Genomic DNA, 13,573 nt, shown 5'->3' with positions numbered 1-13,573 from the left:
ACACAGTAAGCAAGAACAGCTTTTGGCCACCCTTGAAAGTTCGACGGGCATAAAAGTCATAAAACTAGGACTTTTAAAAAGTTTAACCTCAACTACGTTTTAAATAAAGCAGCCGTTTTAATTCGAGGTGAACGTAACATTCAGTTGTGACAACTTACGTTTACTATATATATAGTTTAGACCACCAAATTAATTACATACAAAGAGACCAAAGAGTTCGGATTTTAAACGTTAGACGTCGCTAAATCACCGCACTAGTGTGGTTTCACCGCGTTCTGCTTCGCATGTGTTTCACACGCGCACACTACGCCACAGAGGAGCGAAAAGAGAAGACATCTCACTCTAAGGTAATCTACAAGTGCCATGGCTTCCGCAATTTATGGGTTCCCACGCCTTAGAGTTAATTGTTGTGTAATTAGTTATACAATTTTAACAGAGGCATCCATGTCTTGGTGAAAAAAGTGGAAAAAATACGATTTCCCTGACAAGCTTTTTATAACAGGTGCTACAGGAAGAACACCAATTCCATGAAAGTATATCACACTTCTTTTTGGGAAGATATTCCATTATAACTTAATTTAATTTGATTCAGTTTTTTGAAGAGGTACAATTATTCTGATGAAGCAATAGTTAAAAAAAATATTATTATTATTTTTGTTATTTTCTAAAAGGTTTAGCACATACTTTTCCATACACAGCCAAAAGTAAAGGCAACAGTGGCAGTTGCTCCCCGGTGTTCGGTCGTTTTTTTATGTGTAGAGTGATCATCCTGTTTACACACGATCCTGCTCTCTCGCCCTCTCCCTCCCAGTTCAGTGGAGATGGGCTGAAACTGGGAGGACCGACCGAACAGCACCGACACCAACCGTCGTCGACCGTAGAAGATAGAAAAAGAAAGACTCGGGTAAGTTTACCGGGCGTGTTGATTGAAATTAGCCAAACCTTGTTTACGACGCCTGGCTGTTTCATGCAGCTGGAATTTAGCCACATTTTGCCAAAGTGCGTGAGAGGAGTGGCGAGCGTTAGCTCGGGTACTTTAGTGCACAACTTCTTACCCAGAACCCTCCATAAAATGGTAGTTTGTAGCCGAAGGTAACCGCGATAAGGGTATTCATTGGGGTCAGGGTTTGTGATCAGGTTGCGTAATGTTGGTTGTTTTTCGTGGAAAGTGGTAAGTTCAGTCTGTCAGGTAGCTGCTAACAGCGAGCTAACTTGACACATCTCCCAGTTAAGTTCAGGCCAAAGGGTCTCACATGTTTAACCCCGGCTCCCATTAGCCTCCTCTCTTTGGACCTAGAAAATCATGGTTCGATTGGGCGCATTTGGAGCCTTTTCTTTATTCCAGTTTGAATCAGTTTCTTGGCGTCTCAGCTCATTGTGCAATTTTCTAAATTGGCTCCTCAGACATAATGAGCATCTTTAGTCTGCCCTGTCTGGAAAGATGAAAAGCCTCAGTGGGAGACTGCTGTGATCACCGGGAGCTTTACTGGGACACTGCTATGGTCACTGGGAGTTTTACTGGGCACCTAGAGGGCCAAAGCCTGTCAAAGCTGCAGACCTTCTTACAGACACACATTCTGACCACAGGTTTTTCTTTCTCCGTGGAGATGATGGACCCGTGCAGCAGCGTCCTGTCCTCAGATTTCCTCTTCTGACTTCAGCCCAATTAAAATCTACAGTAGTTCATATTTTACACTTATCCAGAGTTGATACTGTATGTTTGGAAGTAGTTTAAAGGAGCTATTCCAAAGGTTTAGGGTCTGGAATGGAAAATATTGTGATGGTGTTTTCTGACTGGTTCTGTGTGACTGGTCGGTTGATATTTAGTGGGGCGGGAGGTAGCACATTAATGGAGTGGACATTTAATTGGCCTTCCTCTTGTGCTGTCTGTGTGTTAGAGTCTAACTCAATGTAAAGAGGGGCAGAAAGTGTATTTACACATGGTTAACAGGTGCCCTACTGCATCTACTGGACAATTCAAGTCATTTTGCACAAATATTATACTATTAGTCTTTGTTTTGCTTGAATACAAAGTGGAGGTTTGGTATTTTGATTTAGGAAATTTATTCACATTTTCAATCTATAGATATGCTCCATTTTTTTCAGATGGACATACAGCCTCATGCCTCATTAATGATAGTACATTTAGAATGTTGTCCAGTAAACGCATAACTGCACATTTTAGCCAAATTGATCATAGAGAAATTATTTGCATTGTTGGTGCTTGGTGTGATGCAGCAGATCTGTTTAACTAATGAAACCAGTATGCTGCACTGGGGAAAACACCACAGCAGCCACACCGGCTGTGAAGCTGATGGTGGCATTTGAGAGAGTTAATGTGTAGGCAGAAGATGTAAATGATGTTGAACACGTGCACTAACTTTTACCCTGCCAAAGCACCCATAAAACAGGAAATTGTCTTTGCATTCGTATTTGAATGAGAACACAAAGTACAGCAAAGACAAATAAAACCAGATGTTGCCAATATTAAAATGAAACAAATTTACACTTTAAAATTATATTTAGGAGGATTATGACAGTCGGATCAGCAACATGAAGCAAATGTTTGGTCACATAGTTTGGGCTAATAAGATAATATCAAGATAAAACTACAGAGATAATCCATGTCTGAGGTCATGGAGCTGGATGTCATGTGGATCAGATTAACGTTAAATAGCTTCTTGTTCCTGTGGAAAGAGTTTAGATGCAGGCTGCAGAAAATTGATATTTTTTATAATTTTTTATAATTTATCTGATTTAAGCAGCAGAATAATATCCCATAATCACACACCCCTGCATGCGCTATGAATAATACTACCTAACATTCAGGTAAGACTAGGATTAGGTGCACCGATTCGTGCACAACAAACTTTTAACTGCAGGTTACAGGATAATGAAGCCTCTTGGCAGCAACCAAGCCTGCTTGTGTTAGTGGTGCAAATTCAGCTCTCAGTATTTACAAAGTGCAGCAGGTAAATTAATCCAGTTGGAACATGTCAACCACGTAGCGAACCGAGCAGGTAGATCAAGGTGATCAGAACACGCCATCGTTCCTGCGCAGCTGTGATGCCTCCCACTGGGCCCGGTCACATGACCAGAACAAAACCCAGGGGTAATCAGATCATTCAAATGGTGTGAGATCTGTACATGCACCTCAACACTCCCATTTAGTAGATTTCAGTGCTTAAATATGTGCTGATGTTAAATTCCTTCTGGCTCCAGAAAAGGCTCTTCATCGCCTTCCCCCACTGCCCGCCACCATGTTGGTTGGCTCTTGTCTCCTGCCCACGCTGCCACCACGTCAACTCTGTTCCTACTGAAAAATGAAAGAAGTCAGATTAACATGTGTAAATGCACAGAGGTGCAAGTGTTGTTGGTCAGTTAATCCTTTTCCTCATAAAATAACTGCCATCATCTGATAAAGCAGATCACATCCTGCTGTTGCAGTGAGTAATCTGGTTAATCCAGTACTCCGATAATGATCAGATTAGTGTGGTCCTGTAAAAGTGGGCCCACCCTGACACCCGAGTCTCTGGCTGTCTGTCCCAGTTTGTTCCTTTCCCTGCCCATCTGTCAGTTAGAAAGCCTGGGGTAGCTCCAGGCCCGAGTGAGATGCTCTCACAAACATACATGCACAACAAGCAGGCCTTTTGTCCCCTCTGTGCCCCCATCGTCTACCCACACACTGCTCACAATGTTCCAGAGAAAGAACTTCTTTATCTCTGCTTTCCAAAGACTCTCCTCCATCACATACTTCAGGCCGCAGCAGCAGCAGCAGCACAACAATGATGATGTGTCTGCATTAACGCTGCGCCCACAGCTCAGGTCTGCCAATAACGTGTGCTTTCACACTCCAGCCTGATGGGATGTGCACTACGGTAATCATTTACTCCACAAAGCTGCAGGTCAGAAGAGGCATGCTGCTGCCTGCTGTAGGTTAAACATTAGACTGTCTTCAGTTCAGTTCCTCTCAGAATTATTTCTTTTAGTCTAATAATAATATACTATTTTAGTATAATATTCTGAGTTTAGGAGCTCTTTTATTTCAACTCTGCTAAAGTTGGTTCTGAACTTAGCTGTGAGGGGGGGGGAATTCGAAGGGGGCGGGGGTGGGAGGGGAGCCAGTGAGTGGGCCATGCTCATAAAGGTGGAGCTGGGGTTTGTGTCTGGCAGGCTGCAGCTACCAGAGCTCCAGGTAGCCTGAATGTCAGGGGTAAAGTAGCTGGGTAAAGACTTTCTTCAATCTTTCAGGAATAATTCCCCCTTCCACCCACTCCCACGTCCCTCTCCTGGCCGCGGCAGGCCGGGGAATGTTTGGGGGGCCAGATGCCTTACGTGGACCGACAGAACCGCATCTGCGGTTTCCTCGACATAGAGGAGAACGAGAGCAGCGGAAAGTTCCTGCGGCGCTACTTCATACTGGACACTCAACAAGGAAGCTTGGTGTGGTTTATGGACAACCCGCAGGTAACTACACAGCTCAGCTCATTACAATTAAACATTTATTTTCAATTTACATTCACAACACTATGTTCACGTAGGGGGAAATATATTTGATCATATTTTAAAAGGTGATGACCCTGACACCTTAAATCCAATAATGGAACCAAGATCGAGTTCAGTGCTGATACATTGTGATAACTTAAGTTCATCAGTGTCCCTCAGGTTGTTACAGTGCACTCCTCTTTTGTTACATCACGCTCGTTTGCCAATGCTGCACTTGTAAGTACTCTATTACATGAAGTATTCATAAGCCTACTGTGCTGAAAAGATTTTTAAATAATTCAGTCAGTCACTGTCTTTTTATTCATTAAATATGTTTAAATGTTAATGCTGTTATACTCTTGGTTCTATAAAGAACACTAGCTCCTGTTGATTGCACTCACAATTGTAATCACTTAGATTGAAATACTGACTTTGTTTGGAAGTTTCCCCTGATCTGAAGGAGGGTTTCTGCTTTTCCTACCTCAGAATTTGCCCGTTGGTGCTGATTGTGTTGGCTCCCTCAAACTCACCTACATCTCAAAGGTAAGATTCATTTCTACCATTGACACAATAAATAAGAGTTTGCTGCCACGAATGAATGGAGGAATTTCTCATATGTTAGACTTGTTGGGAGCTAAATTCTTTAAGCATCTTTAATATAGGACAGAATTCTATTTAAAATAACTTTTTAAATAATGAGCTCAGCTTGGTGTCAGACAAACTGCTAAATGTATTTGGATGGATGAGGAGCTTAAACTGTGACCTTTTCCCTCTTCCAGGTCAGCGATGCTACAAAGCTGAGGCCAAAGGCAGAATTCTGCTTTGGTAAGAAACTCCTGACCCTCACAGTCATGACCTGACTAAGCTCAGCAGTGAAAACATTAACATTGGACAGTGTTTGCCGTCCTTCTCTGTCCTCTAAACGTGGTTGAGCGCTGATCTCCACAGACTTTCTCATCCACTGACTCATCCACTTTGTCGTCTGTTTAGCCAACACGCAGTGACACGGGAGGTTACACAATATTTGTGTTGGTCCCTGATGCCTCCAGGTTTTCCAGGAAACTCCATGTCTGAAGAGACCTTTAACATTTCGCCTATAAAATGTCTTTTTTTGCATCAGAACTTAAAAAACACACCCAACCCTCGTTTAAAATTCCTCTCCAAGTTCTCTGACTTGACACCTGCTGACAGGCTGCTGTAATTAACCCTCAGTCATCTGCTGCCGGTTTGAAAACCCTCTCCTGTAATTTCAAATGTTAATGAATCTGAAATTGTGTTGAGGACAAGAATATTAAGTGTTGTGTAAATATGAGCCGCCATGATGTTGTTTAGTAGTAAAGAAGGTTGGCGTTTCCTCCCCCTCTTCTGTCAGGAGCAATGAGTGTGTTTTGACTTCAGTACCCTTGTGTTGCTGGGAGCTGACCTCCAGCTTTTAAGTCTAAGCTACACACAAACAGCCTATCTGGACCCCAATCCAGAACCATCCAATATTTTTAACTCCTGTCTGCACGAGTCGGGTCGTGTGAAGAATCCTGCTGATCTCTTTTATTGATCAGCTTATTTATCCTTAAAAAAATGCTGAGATTTGACTCTGATTGATGGTGGGTTTGGGTCTTTTGGGTCACGGTGGTGACGGAGAACAACTGCGGTGCCTTTGCTGCTTGATTGCGTTTCTCGGCAGCACACATTAAGTGTGTGACTGAGTCAGATCTGACCTCTCTTTACAGATGCCAAACATCCTGCCACCACAACTGACACTGGTGTTAATATGTGCTGCTGATCTGGATGAGACCAGGCATTTATTTACAGGGATGTGGCGACAGTCAGAGAGACCCTCACAGATTCATCAGAGAATAAGAACGTTAATCATCAGGCCACAAAATGGGAGTTAGGATTATTTATTACAGTTCGGAACTTTGGGTTACTTAAATTTAAGATTTAAAAGACAGTAATGTTGTGAGCTATTTAGCATTTTGCACATGCAGGCAGGCGGGGTTGTATGAGTGAAAATATGCTAGAATAGTTGCTTTTGTTCCCCGGTTGCAGGCTGAGGCAGCAGAAATGAGCTTTGTCAGCGGGTTACTGCTGGTAACTTATGAGGACCGCTCTAGATAATTTACTTTCACTTCTAGAAATGAATATGATGATGACATATTCATTTTTTTTTTTTATAGAAGATTGTCTTTTGATAAAATATGACTTGACTGTATCCGTATATTCATGTTGTTGTAATACAGTTTTCTTGCTGTTTTCATCTGTTAGTCATCAATGCTGGGATGAGGAAGTTCTTCCTGCAGGCCAATGACCAACAGGATCTTGTGGACTGGGTCAGCGCGCTCAATAATGCCACCAAGATCACTGTGAGAAACAACACAGGCTGAAACAATCATTTATATTCAAGTTTAATAACTCTTTTCATTTCTTCTTGTGAGAGAGTTTCTGCCCAGTTCCTTGATATGAGTGAGTCATAATGTGACTAACAGGACGTTGTATTGTCACAATGAATCCTGAGATAAGAGCTGTTTCCATTCTTCTCCTTGCAGCTTTGAAGGAGAGGAAATCAGTATTACATATGTTAAAGGCAGGGGCTTGAATATAAGTTCCATTTTTTGATTGCAGCTGAAATACACAAAACTTAATCTGATACTTGGCAATCTAATGGTAATATAATCTAACCTTTTCGTATCATCAAAAATAATTAACTTTGTGTGTGATTTATTTAAAGGTGCCAAAGGCATCAGATGGGCAGCAGAATACAGAAAACCAGAAAGCTTTGCCGGATGTTGTTGGATCCAAAAAGCAGGTCTCCTATAGGACAGAAATCATCGGAGGAGTCCCCATTGTGACCCCGACACAAGTAACCCCTTCTGCTGTGCTCAACAACACCTGAAACCATTCATATCATTATGACAAACCTGTTATTTGATGTATGATAAGTGACGTAAAGCTACACTGAGCCGTGTGTTCATGTTGTTTGTCACTCAGCATGAAGGCAGCGATTGTGCGGATAGAGCCGATGGTGAAGCTTTGCAGCGCTCCCACAGCCAGCTGCCATATTTCCTGGGCCGTCCAGCTCAGGATCATGCTGTCATCAAGTCAGGCTACTGCGTCAAACAGGGAGCTGTGGTGAGTTCCTGTACCTGCTGCTTGCTGGGCTCCCTGGATTCATCTAATGTGGGAAAAACATATTCCATCTTACTGAGACTCTTTTTAGACGTTTTTTTAAAAATTGTGTATCCAGTGGTGGCTGGGTTTTATCCTAGCTCTTCTCTTTTCAGATGAGGAACTGGAAGAGGCGATATTTCTTGTTGGAAGAAAACGCGATGAGTTACTTCAAATCAGATTTGGTAATTCTTTTAGTCACATAATTAGTGATGTAAGACCAGAATGTGCATGTGGTTATAGTTTATCCCCATATTGTCAGGCAGTAAAAGCAAATACTCTCTTCCTGCTTCTGCTTCTTACACTTGTTGTCTGCTGTCTTTGGAATTCAGTGCCTTCCCTTTACATGTCCCATCATGCCATGTTTTCCCCCCTTTGCTTTTTGTCTGCACGCCCGCAGGCTTCCAGTAATGATGCATATCACTGTCACACAGATCTCTGATCCTCCATTATTCAACAAATGTGCTGGTCTGCACAGACGTCGGGTTCCATTTTTATTAAGTCGTAACAAAATATACAGTATTTTAAAGACAAAGTAAGGGAAGATGTGAATAACACATCTGATCTTGATGGCTGAACAAGTTAGGAAACTTCTGATGATTCGGTGGAAATCCCGATCAGAGCATCACACAGCTGCTTGACCCTACATGCACTACAGCATGTAGATTTTGGTATGGGAAGTGAAAGTGCCAGCCAGTAGCATCCATGCCTGTGCAGTCCAGAAACTACCAACCCTCTCTAGCCAAATAACTCTGGACAAAGGGTGTCTGCGAACTCAGGAGCCAGGATATCAACCAGCATAATATCTGAGGGAACTGTCCTCTTTAGAGACATTGTAATTCCAGCTGATTCACTGGTCTGGTTTTATACCTTTAACAATGTATTCTTTGCAAATTAACATGAGTATTATTAAACGAAGATCTGCACTCAGTGTTGTTTGGAAAGATCTCCTGTTCCCCTTTAGCAAGCAAAACCAAAGTTTGCAACAGTGGAAAATTGTGCATCAGATGGGCCAATGGCTGCCCTAGCTGGCTGATGGTAGGCAGAACAACAGTGAGCGTCACTGGCTTCAAGGAAATGTGAATAATTTTGTCTATCAATTTCCTGGCTGTTGTCATCATCTTTACCCTCCTGGTGATGCGTTAGTGGAAAGGTAACAGAAAGATCACCTGAACATGAAATAAACACTGAACATAAACAGAGCAGCAAAGAGCGATCTGGCTGAGCACTGCAACAGAAGGCAACACAGCAGGAAATATAGAAATAGTACATCAGCGGCTTAGAGTAGGTCAGTGTGGTCCAAAATCAAACCACAGAGGTGCAGAGCACCAACTGAGGCGGAAGGCAGCCTTCTTTCTGCTGGTCCTGGGTTAAGACCTGGACAGCTTTCATCAAAGCTACAGACACACATATGCAGAGCAATATGAATCCTGTGTGTTTTAGTATAAACTGTGTAAAGGTTTATATTTTGTTGCTCTGCTTTTAGGAAAAGGAGCCGCTGAGGAAGATCCCACTGAAGGAGGTTCATAAAGTACAGGAGTGTAAACAGAGGTGAGTGTCTCTCCCTAAGCCTTCTCCTCCACTTAGATACGCCTGTCTGAGTTACACTTCATCTCGATTGCTTTTTCATGTCTGCTGTAGCGACATCATGATGAGAGATAATCTGTTTGAGGTCGTCACCACATCCAGGACCTTCTATATACAGGTAGGAATCATGCATGCAAGTGTTTGAAGCTCAGTGTGAAGAGCTGTAGGATCAACCACAGAGGTCTCTCTCACACTCCTGTCTCACTTACGGTCATTTCCCTGTGTACCAGGCTGACAGTCCAGAGGAGATGCACAACTGGATCAAAGCTGTCTCAGGAGCCATCGTGGCCCAGCGAGGTCCAGGGAGATCTGCTGCAACAGTATGTGTCCTTGTCCCTCCTGCGAGACTCCACATGTTTCTCTTTTTTTAAGCCAGTCATTTACACCAACATTGATATTAGTTATTTATGATTTTTCTGATGTTTTAAGCTGATGTTGCAGCTGTTGAGAGCTCAAACGTGAGCTGCGTGTTTATGCTGTTTTAACTTTGTGAAATGTAATAGGTGACACTAGTGTTGACAGATTATTACGCCCTCGGCTACCTCCAGGCTGGGCTCGAATCCGGTCATCCGCGTGATGAAACCAGAAATGACTGACCCACGTACACACACAACCAGATCTGTACACACACACACACACACGCTCATCACATTTTGGGGGTCGCTCTGTTGGTGCCGAGAGATATCCAGATGTGTGGTCACAGGCAGCTCCTGCTCGTCTTGTCCTTTTCCCTCTCATCTTTTCCTCTCCAGTAGTTCTTTCCTCTCATGTCTCTGATTCTCTCCACTGTCTCCCTGTGGACAGACAGCCCCTCTGCTCTAATACTGCTTTGCACTGTGTTGTTGCAGATGCGGCAGGCCAGACGGCTGTCGAACCCCTGTATACAGAGGTATACGTCTCGAATCGGGGAGTGCAGCAGCACGTATGTCAGCTCGTCTAAATCCCCCTTTTTCAAGCTATAAGTTGACTTTTTTAATACTCTTTTCCACTGACTGGCTGGCCCTATAGTTGTTGTAAAGCTTATGAGAGCAGATTCGAGTTGACAACCATGATTCCTTTATTTCTAAGATCCAATCCCATCCTAAAGCTGAACCCTCTGAACCTCCCCAAGCGCTTCTTCCCTCACGTCTTTGCACTCGCTCCTTATCTCAGCTCCTCCTTTGCTTTTTCTTTGCCGTGCCGTCACGCGAAACTCAGCAAGTCTCCATGTAAACATGTAAAAAAGAATCTTTGGAGTTTAACAGGACTTCTCTGCCGCATTTAGCTTCTGCTCCATGTACTGATGAAGGTTACCCGAGAAAAGATCAGACAGTCCCGCCGTCACTGCCCGCCTGTTTTCACCTGTTGCTGCCGTTAGAGTTTAAAAGCAGACATGTTTGCATTTGTTTATGTGCACATCTTTAAGGTGAACTGACTGCATGTCCGTCCTGACCGGCTCACCTGTGAATACCTTCTGTTTCTGTCTTACTGGGAGGGATGTGTGTCGCTGACTGTTTCTCTTCCTCTACTGTTGTCTCTGCAGCCTGCTGCAGCTGTGTACCTGTTTTAGATGTGTGACTTCCTGCTTGTCTCTCCTCCTCCCTCCTGTTCACTGCCTGTATGTTCCTTCTTTCTTTTCATAGCCGATCAGCTCCGTAATGATTTCGACGTTGATGCTTTATGATTTTCCCTTAATACAAAAGCACAGTGGGGTCAACGTGAAAGAATCCTTCAGCTTTAGTGTCATGAAGAATATAACTGTTCTGATCCTAGAGGCAAAATAGTAAAGTTGTCTGAATCTGTATGGACCTGACAGAAGGTGTTATTAAGTTTGTTATTAAATGTTAATAAATGTGTTCTCACCAGTGCTGGCTGCACAAGTCCAGCTCACAATAATGATAATGAAGACAATGTTGGACTTTACATGAGTGTGGGAGATTCTTTGACCCTGAAAATTCGGCATTATTTTACTAACAGATTTTGCATCTCTGAATATTTGCTTGTTTGTTTTTCCACTATAAATTTCTTGAATATTGAATGTTTCATATTTTGATGTATCTGCAGGGTCACTGGGGTGTATAAGAACAGCTTTCTGGGTGCTCTTTTGAGCGCTCCTTACTGTCAGCTCCTTACTTTTCTGTCTCTCTTGTCTTTGCATGCTTCTGTTCTGTTTCAGAGATTAAAATCTGAGACTGAAAAGCCCTGAAATAATCCACAATCAAGTGCAGCTGTTTAAGGCATCCCTCTCTTCCTCTGCAACCATGAGACTAAAACTAAACCCTCCTCACAAATACTACCACTGCTTCCATCTTTACCCTGTAGAACTGCTTGATTCTTCTGCTCCAGCAGCATCAGGTGCCCACGGTGATCTTAAATCTGAGTCTTTCGTGCTTCTAAAACATACCCAGGATCATCTTCCCCTCTTTTTTTTTTTAACCAAGGTTCACCTTCTGTCAATCACTCTTGATTCTACTGTTTGTGCTGCAGGAACACGGCAGCCGTGCCGCTTTCTACCGCACCCCCACGGGTCCCCCTGTCCCTCGCTCGCCAATATCTGCCATGCCACCATGCTACCCAGAGTGGGGGGTTGCTGTCACGTGCGGCACATGCACGCAGCCTGGCGTGGGACAGCGAACACTTCATGAGCCTTCTGCCGCGGCCCTGTCACAACCACCCGCCGGCACGCTTGTCGCTGCAGGAGATCCACCTGGCGAAGTGACCTGTGAACCAGCCTCCACCACCATCCACAACTCGGGGGAGTCGCCGTGGCGACGGCGGAGCAGCTTCGAGACCCTTGTGCTAGAGCCGCCTCTGAGTCTAGACGACGCAGACCTGCCAGTGAGCCAGGTGTGAGCGGTCGTCCCAGAATAATAAAAATGATTTTTCTTTTTTTATCAGGACACAGACTTTGGAGATGAGGAGGATTTTAAGGAGGATGAGCTTTAGGTTTAAAAGCAAAGCTGTCCGCGGGCAATAGGCATCATGAACGTCTTCAACTCCCATTTCCAGCTTCTCTGGCAGTGTCTGTGAGACAGAAACCAGTTGGTTCACCACTGAACTGCATCCGTGTGCCAAACACAGACCAGTCGCAACAACAGCCTCCAACTGCTTTGCTCTCTCCTGTATTTATTGACTAAATGGTGAGGTCAAACTAAAACCTAGTGAAGCAACTGGGACTGTTCTTCAGTTCAGATCTGATCTCTGAATTTTTAATTTTGTCTATGGGCAGTTTTCAGTAATGGTGTGATTTGGTGAATTGTGTCATCAGGGTCTGTTAAATACTCTGTCGGGCTGAAAGCCCAAAATAGACCAAATTCATTACAGTTTTAACAGCCTTTGCTTTAATCTAGATTTTAATTTCAGATCAGCAGGTAGCGCTGGCCATTAGCTCTGAGCAGAGGCTAATGTAGCTTAGCTGTAACTGATTAGGGATCAGTTTTCACAGTGGATCCATCTCTTGTGCCTGTGCAGAAACACAAGATAAACCTTTTTTTAAGCTTTCTGTGTACGTGAACCACTCCTCAGTGATATTCCAGCATATTTTTTTTTTTTTTTTTTACATTCTTGGTATTTTCAGAGGTGGGAATTAAACGTGGAGGTTGTGTTTGAAGATTTTTTTCATTTCAGAACTTCTGTCAGGTTGACGTTCTGACTCTTCAGACCTGTGATGACTGGAGAATCACAGCACTTCTGTCAGATCATTGATTTACAGGGAAGACACTTTGTTAATGTTTAGGAGACTCAAGGTCATCTCTTTTTATGTTTGTGCATCTTTGACTGCTGTCTTTTGCCTGTAGCAGGTTTATTTTCTTGTACCTGTGTTTCTCTCTGAGCAGAAGGCAGCTGCCTTTAATCTTTGAAAAAGTCTCAATGCTGAGTAAAACACTAATCTTTCTTTTGTTAAGCACCTCCTTGTTTTTTCAGTCCTGCATAGTTTGAGCTAGTTTGCTTTGTTTGAAATGTCTATTTATTATGTGAATAAACAGTGAAAATGTGCCCATCATTCGTAAACCTTGGTTTTATTTGATTGGTTTAATTAGTCCGAGCAGCCTCACTTTAGCCATGATAGTATTCATCACTCAGCAAGTCCCTGGTGCCACCTCGTGGTAATAAGAGGAAGTGCGTCTATACTTCTACTTATGCTGTGTGCTTCATGACAATAGGATTCTTTATTAACACCAAGTACACACTTAAAAGGTGACCGTGTTTTTTAAAATCTGCAAATCTGTGCATTGTAATGCTTTAAGTCAACTTATCCTCTCAGATATGCCCCAGTCAGTTGTCAATTGTTACTTCAACCTCTGAAATGACCTTAAGACCTTTAATCATCCTCATTGGTTATGAAATAGACGATATTTCT

At 43.1% G+C, this 13,573-nt stretch overlaps 1 protein-coding gene across 6 annotated transcripts; it reads left to right on the top strand.

Moving 5' to 3' along the window:
* The first annotated feature begins 760 nt into the window (after positions 1–760).
* Positions 761–13,224, top strand: LOC130533891 (pleckstrin homology domain-containing family A member 1-like). Of its 6 annotated transcripts, XR_008952700.1 has the most exons (15): positions 761–904; positions 4,252–4,467; positions 4,972–5,028; positions 5,265–5,310; positions 6,748–6,845; positions 7,211–7,342; positions 7,471–7,611; positions 7,764–7,832; positions 9,134–9,198; positions 9,289–9,352; positions 9,465–9,554; positions 10,083–10,156; positions 10,757–10,831; positions 11,390–11,568; positions 11,701–11,836. XR_008952700.1 is itself a non-coding variant. In XM_057047630.1 (13 exons), the coding sequence occupies exons 2-13, from the start codon at positions 4,327–4,329 to the stop codon at positions 11,930–11,932; spliced, it is 1,209 nt and encodes a 402-aa protein (XP_056903610.1). In that variant the 5' UTR covers positions 761–904; positions 4,252–4,326; the 3' UTR covers positions 11,933–13,224. The 6 variants fall into 6 exon arrangements, 3 of the variants coding, with proteins under 3 accessions (XP_056903610.1, XP_056903611.1, XP_056903608.1); XR_008952701.1 differs by lacking the exon at positions 10,757–10,831; XR_008952702.1 differs by lacking the exons at positions 10,083–10,156; positions 10,757–10,831.
* Positions 13,225–13,573: the final 349 nt, after the last annotated feature.

This window comes from Takifugu flavidus, chromosome 11 (genome assembly GCF_003711565.1).
Source record: "Takifugu flavidus isolate HTHZ2018 chromosome 11, ASM371156v2, whole genome shotgun sequence".
NCBI classification, from domain to species: domain Eukaryota; kingdom Metazoa; phylum Chordata; class Actinopteri; order Tetraodontiformes; family Tetraodontidae; genus Takifugu; species Takifugu flavidus.
Note: the sequence above shows the minus strand (reverse complement) of the source record. Positions and strands in the feature narration are given on the sequence as shown.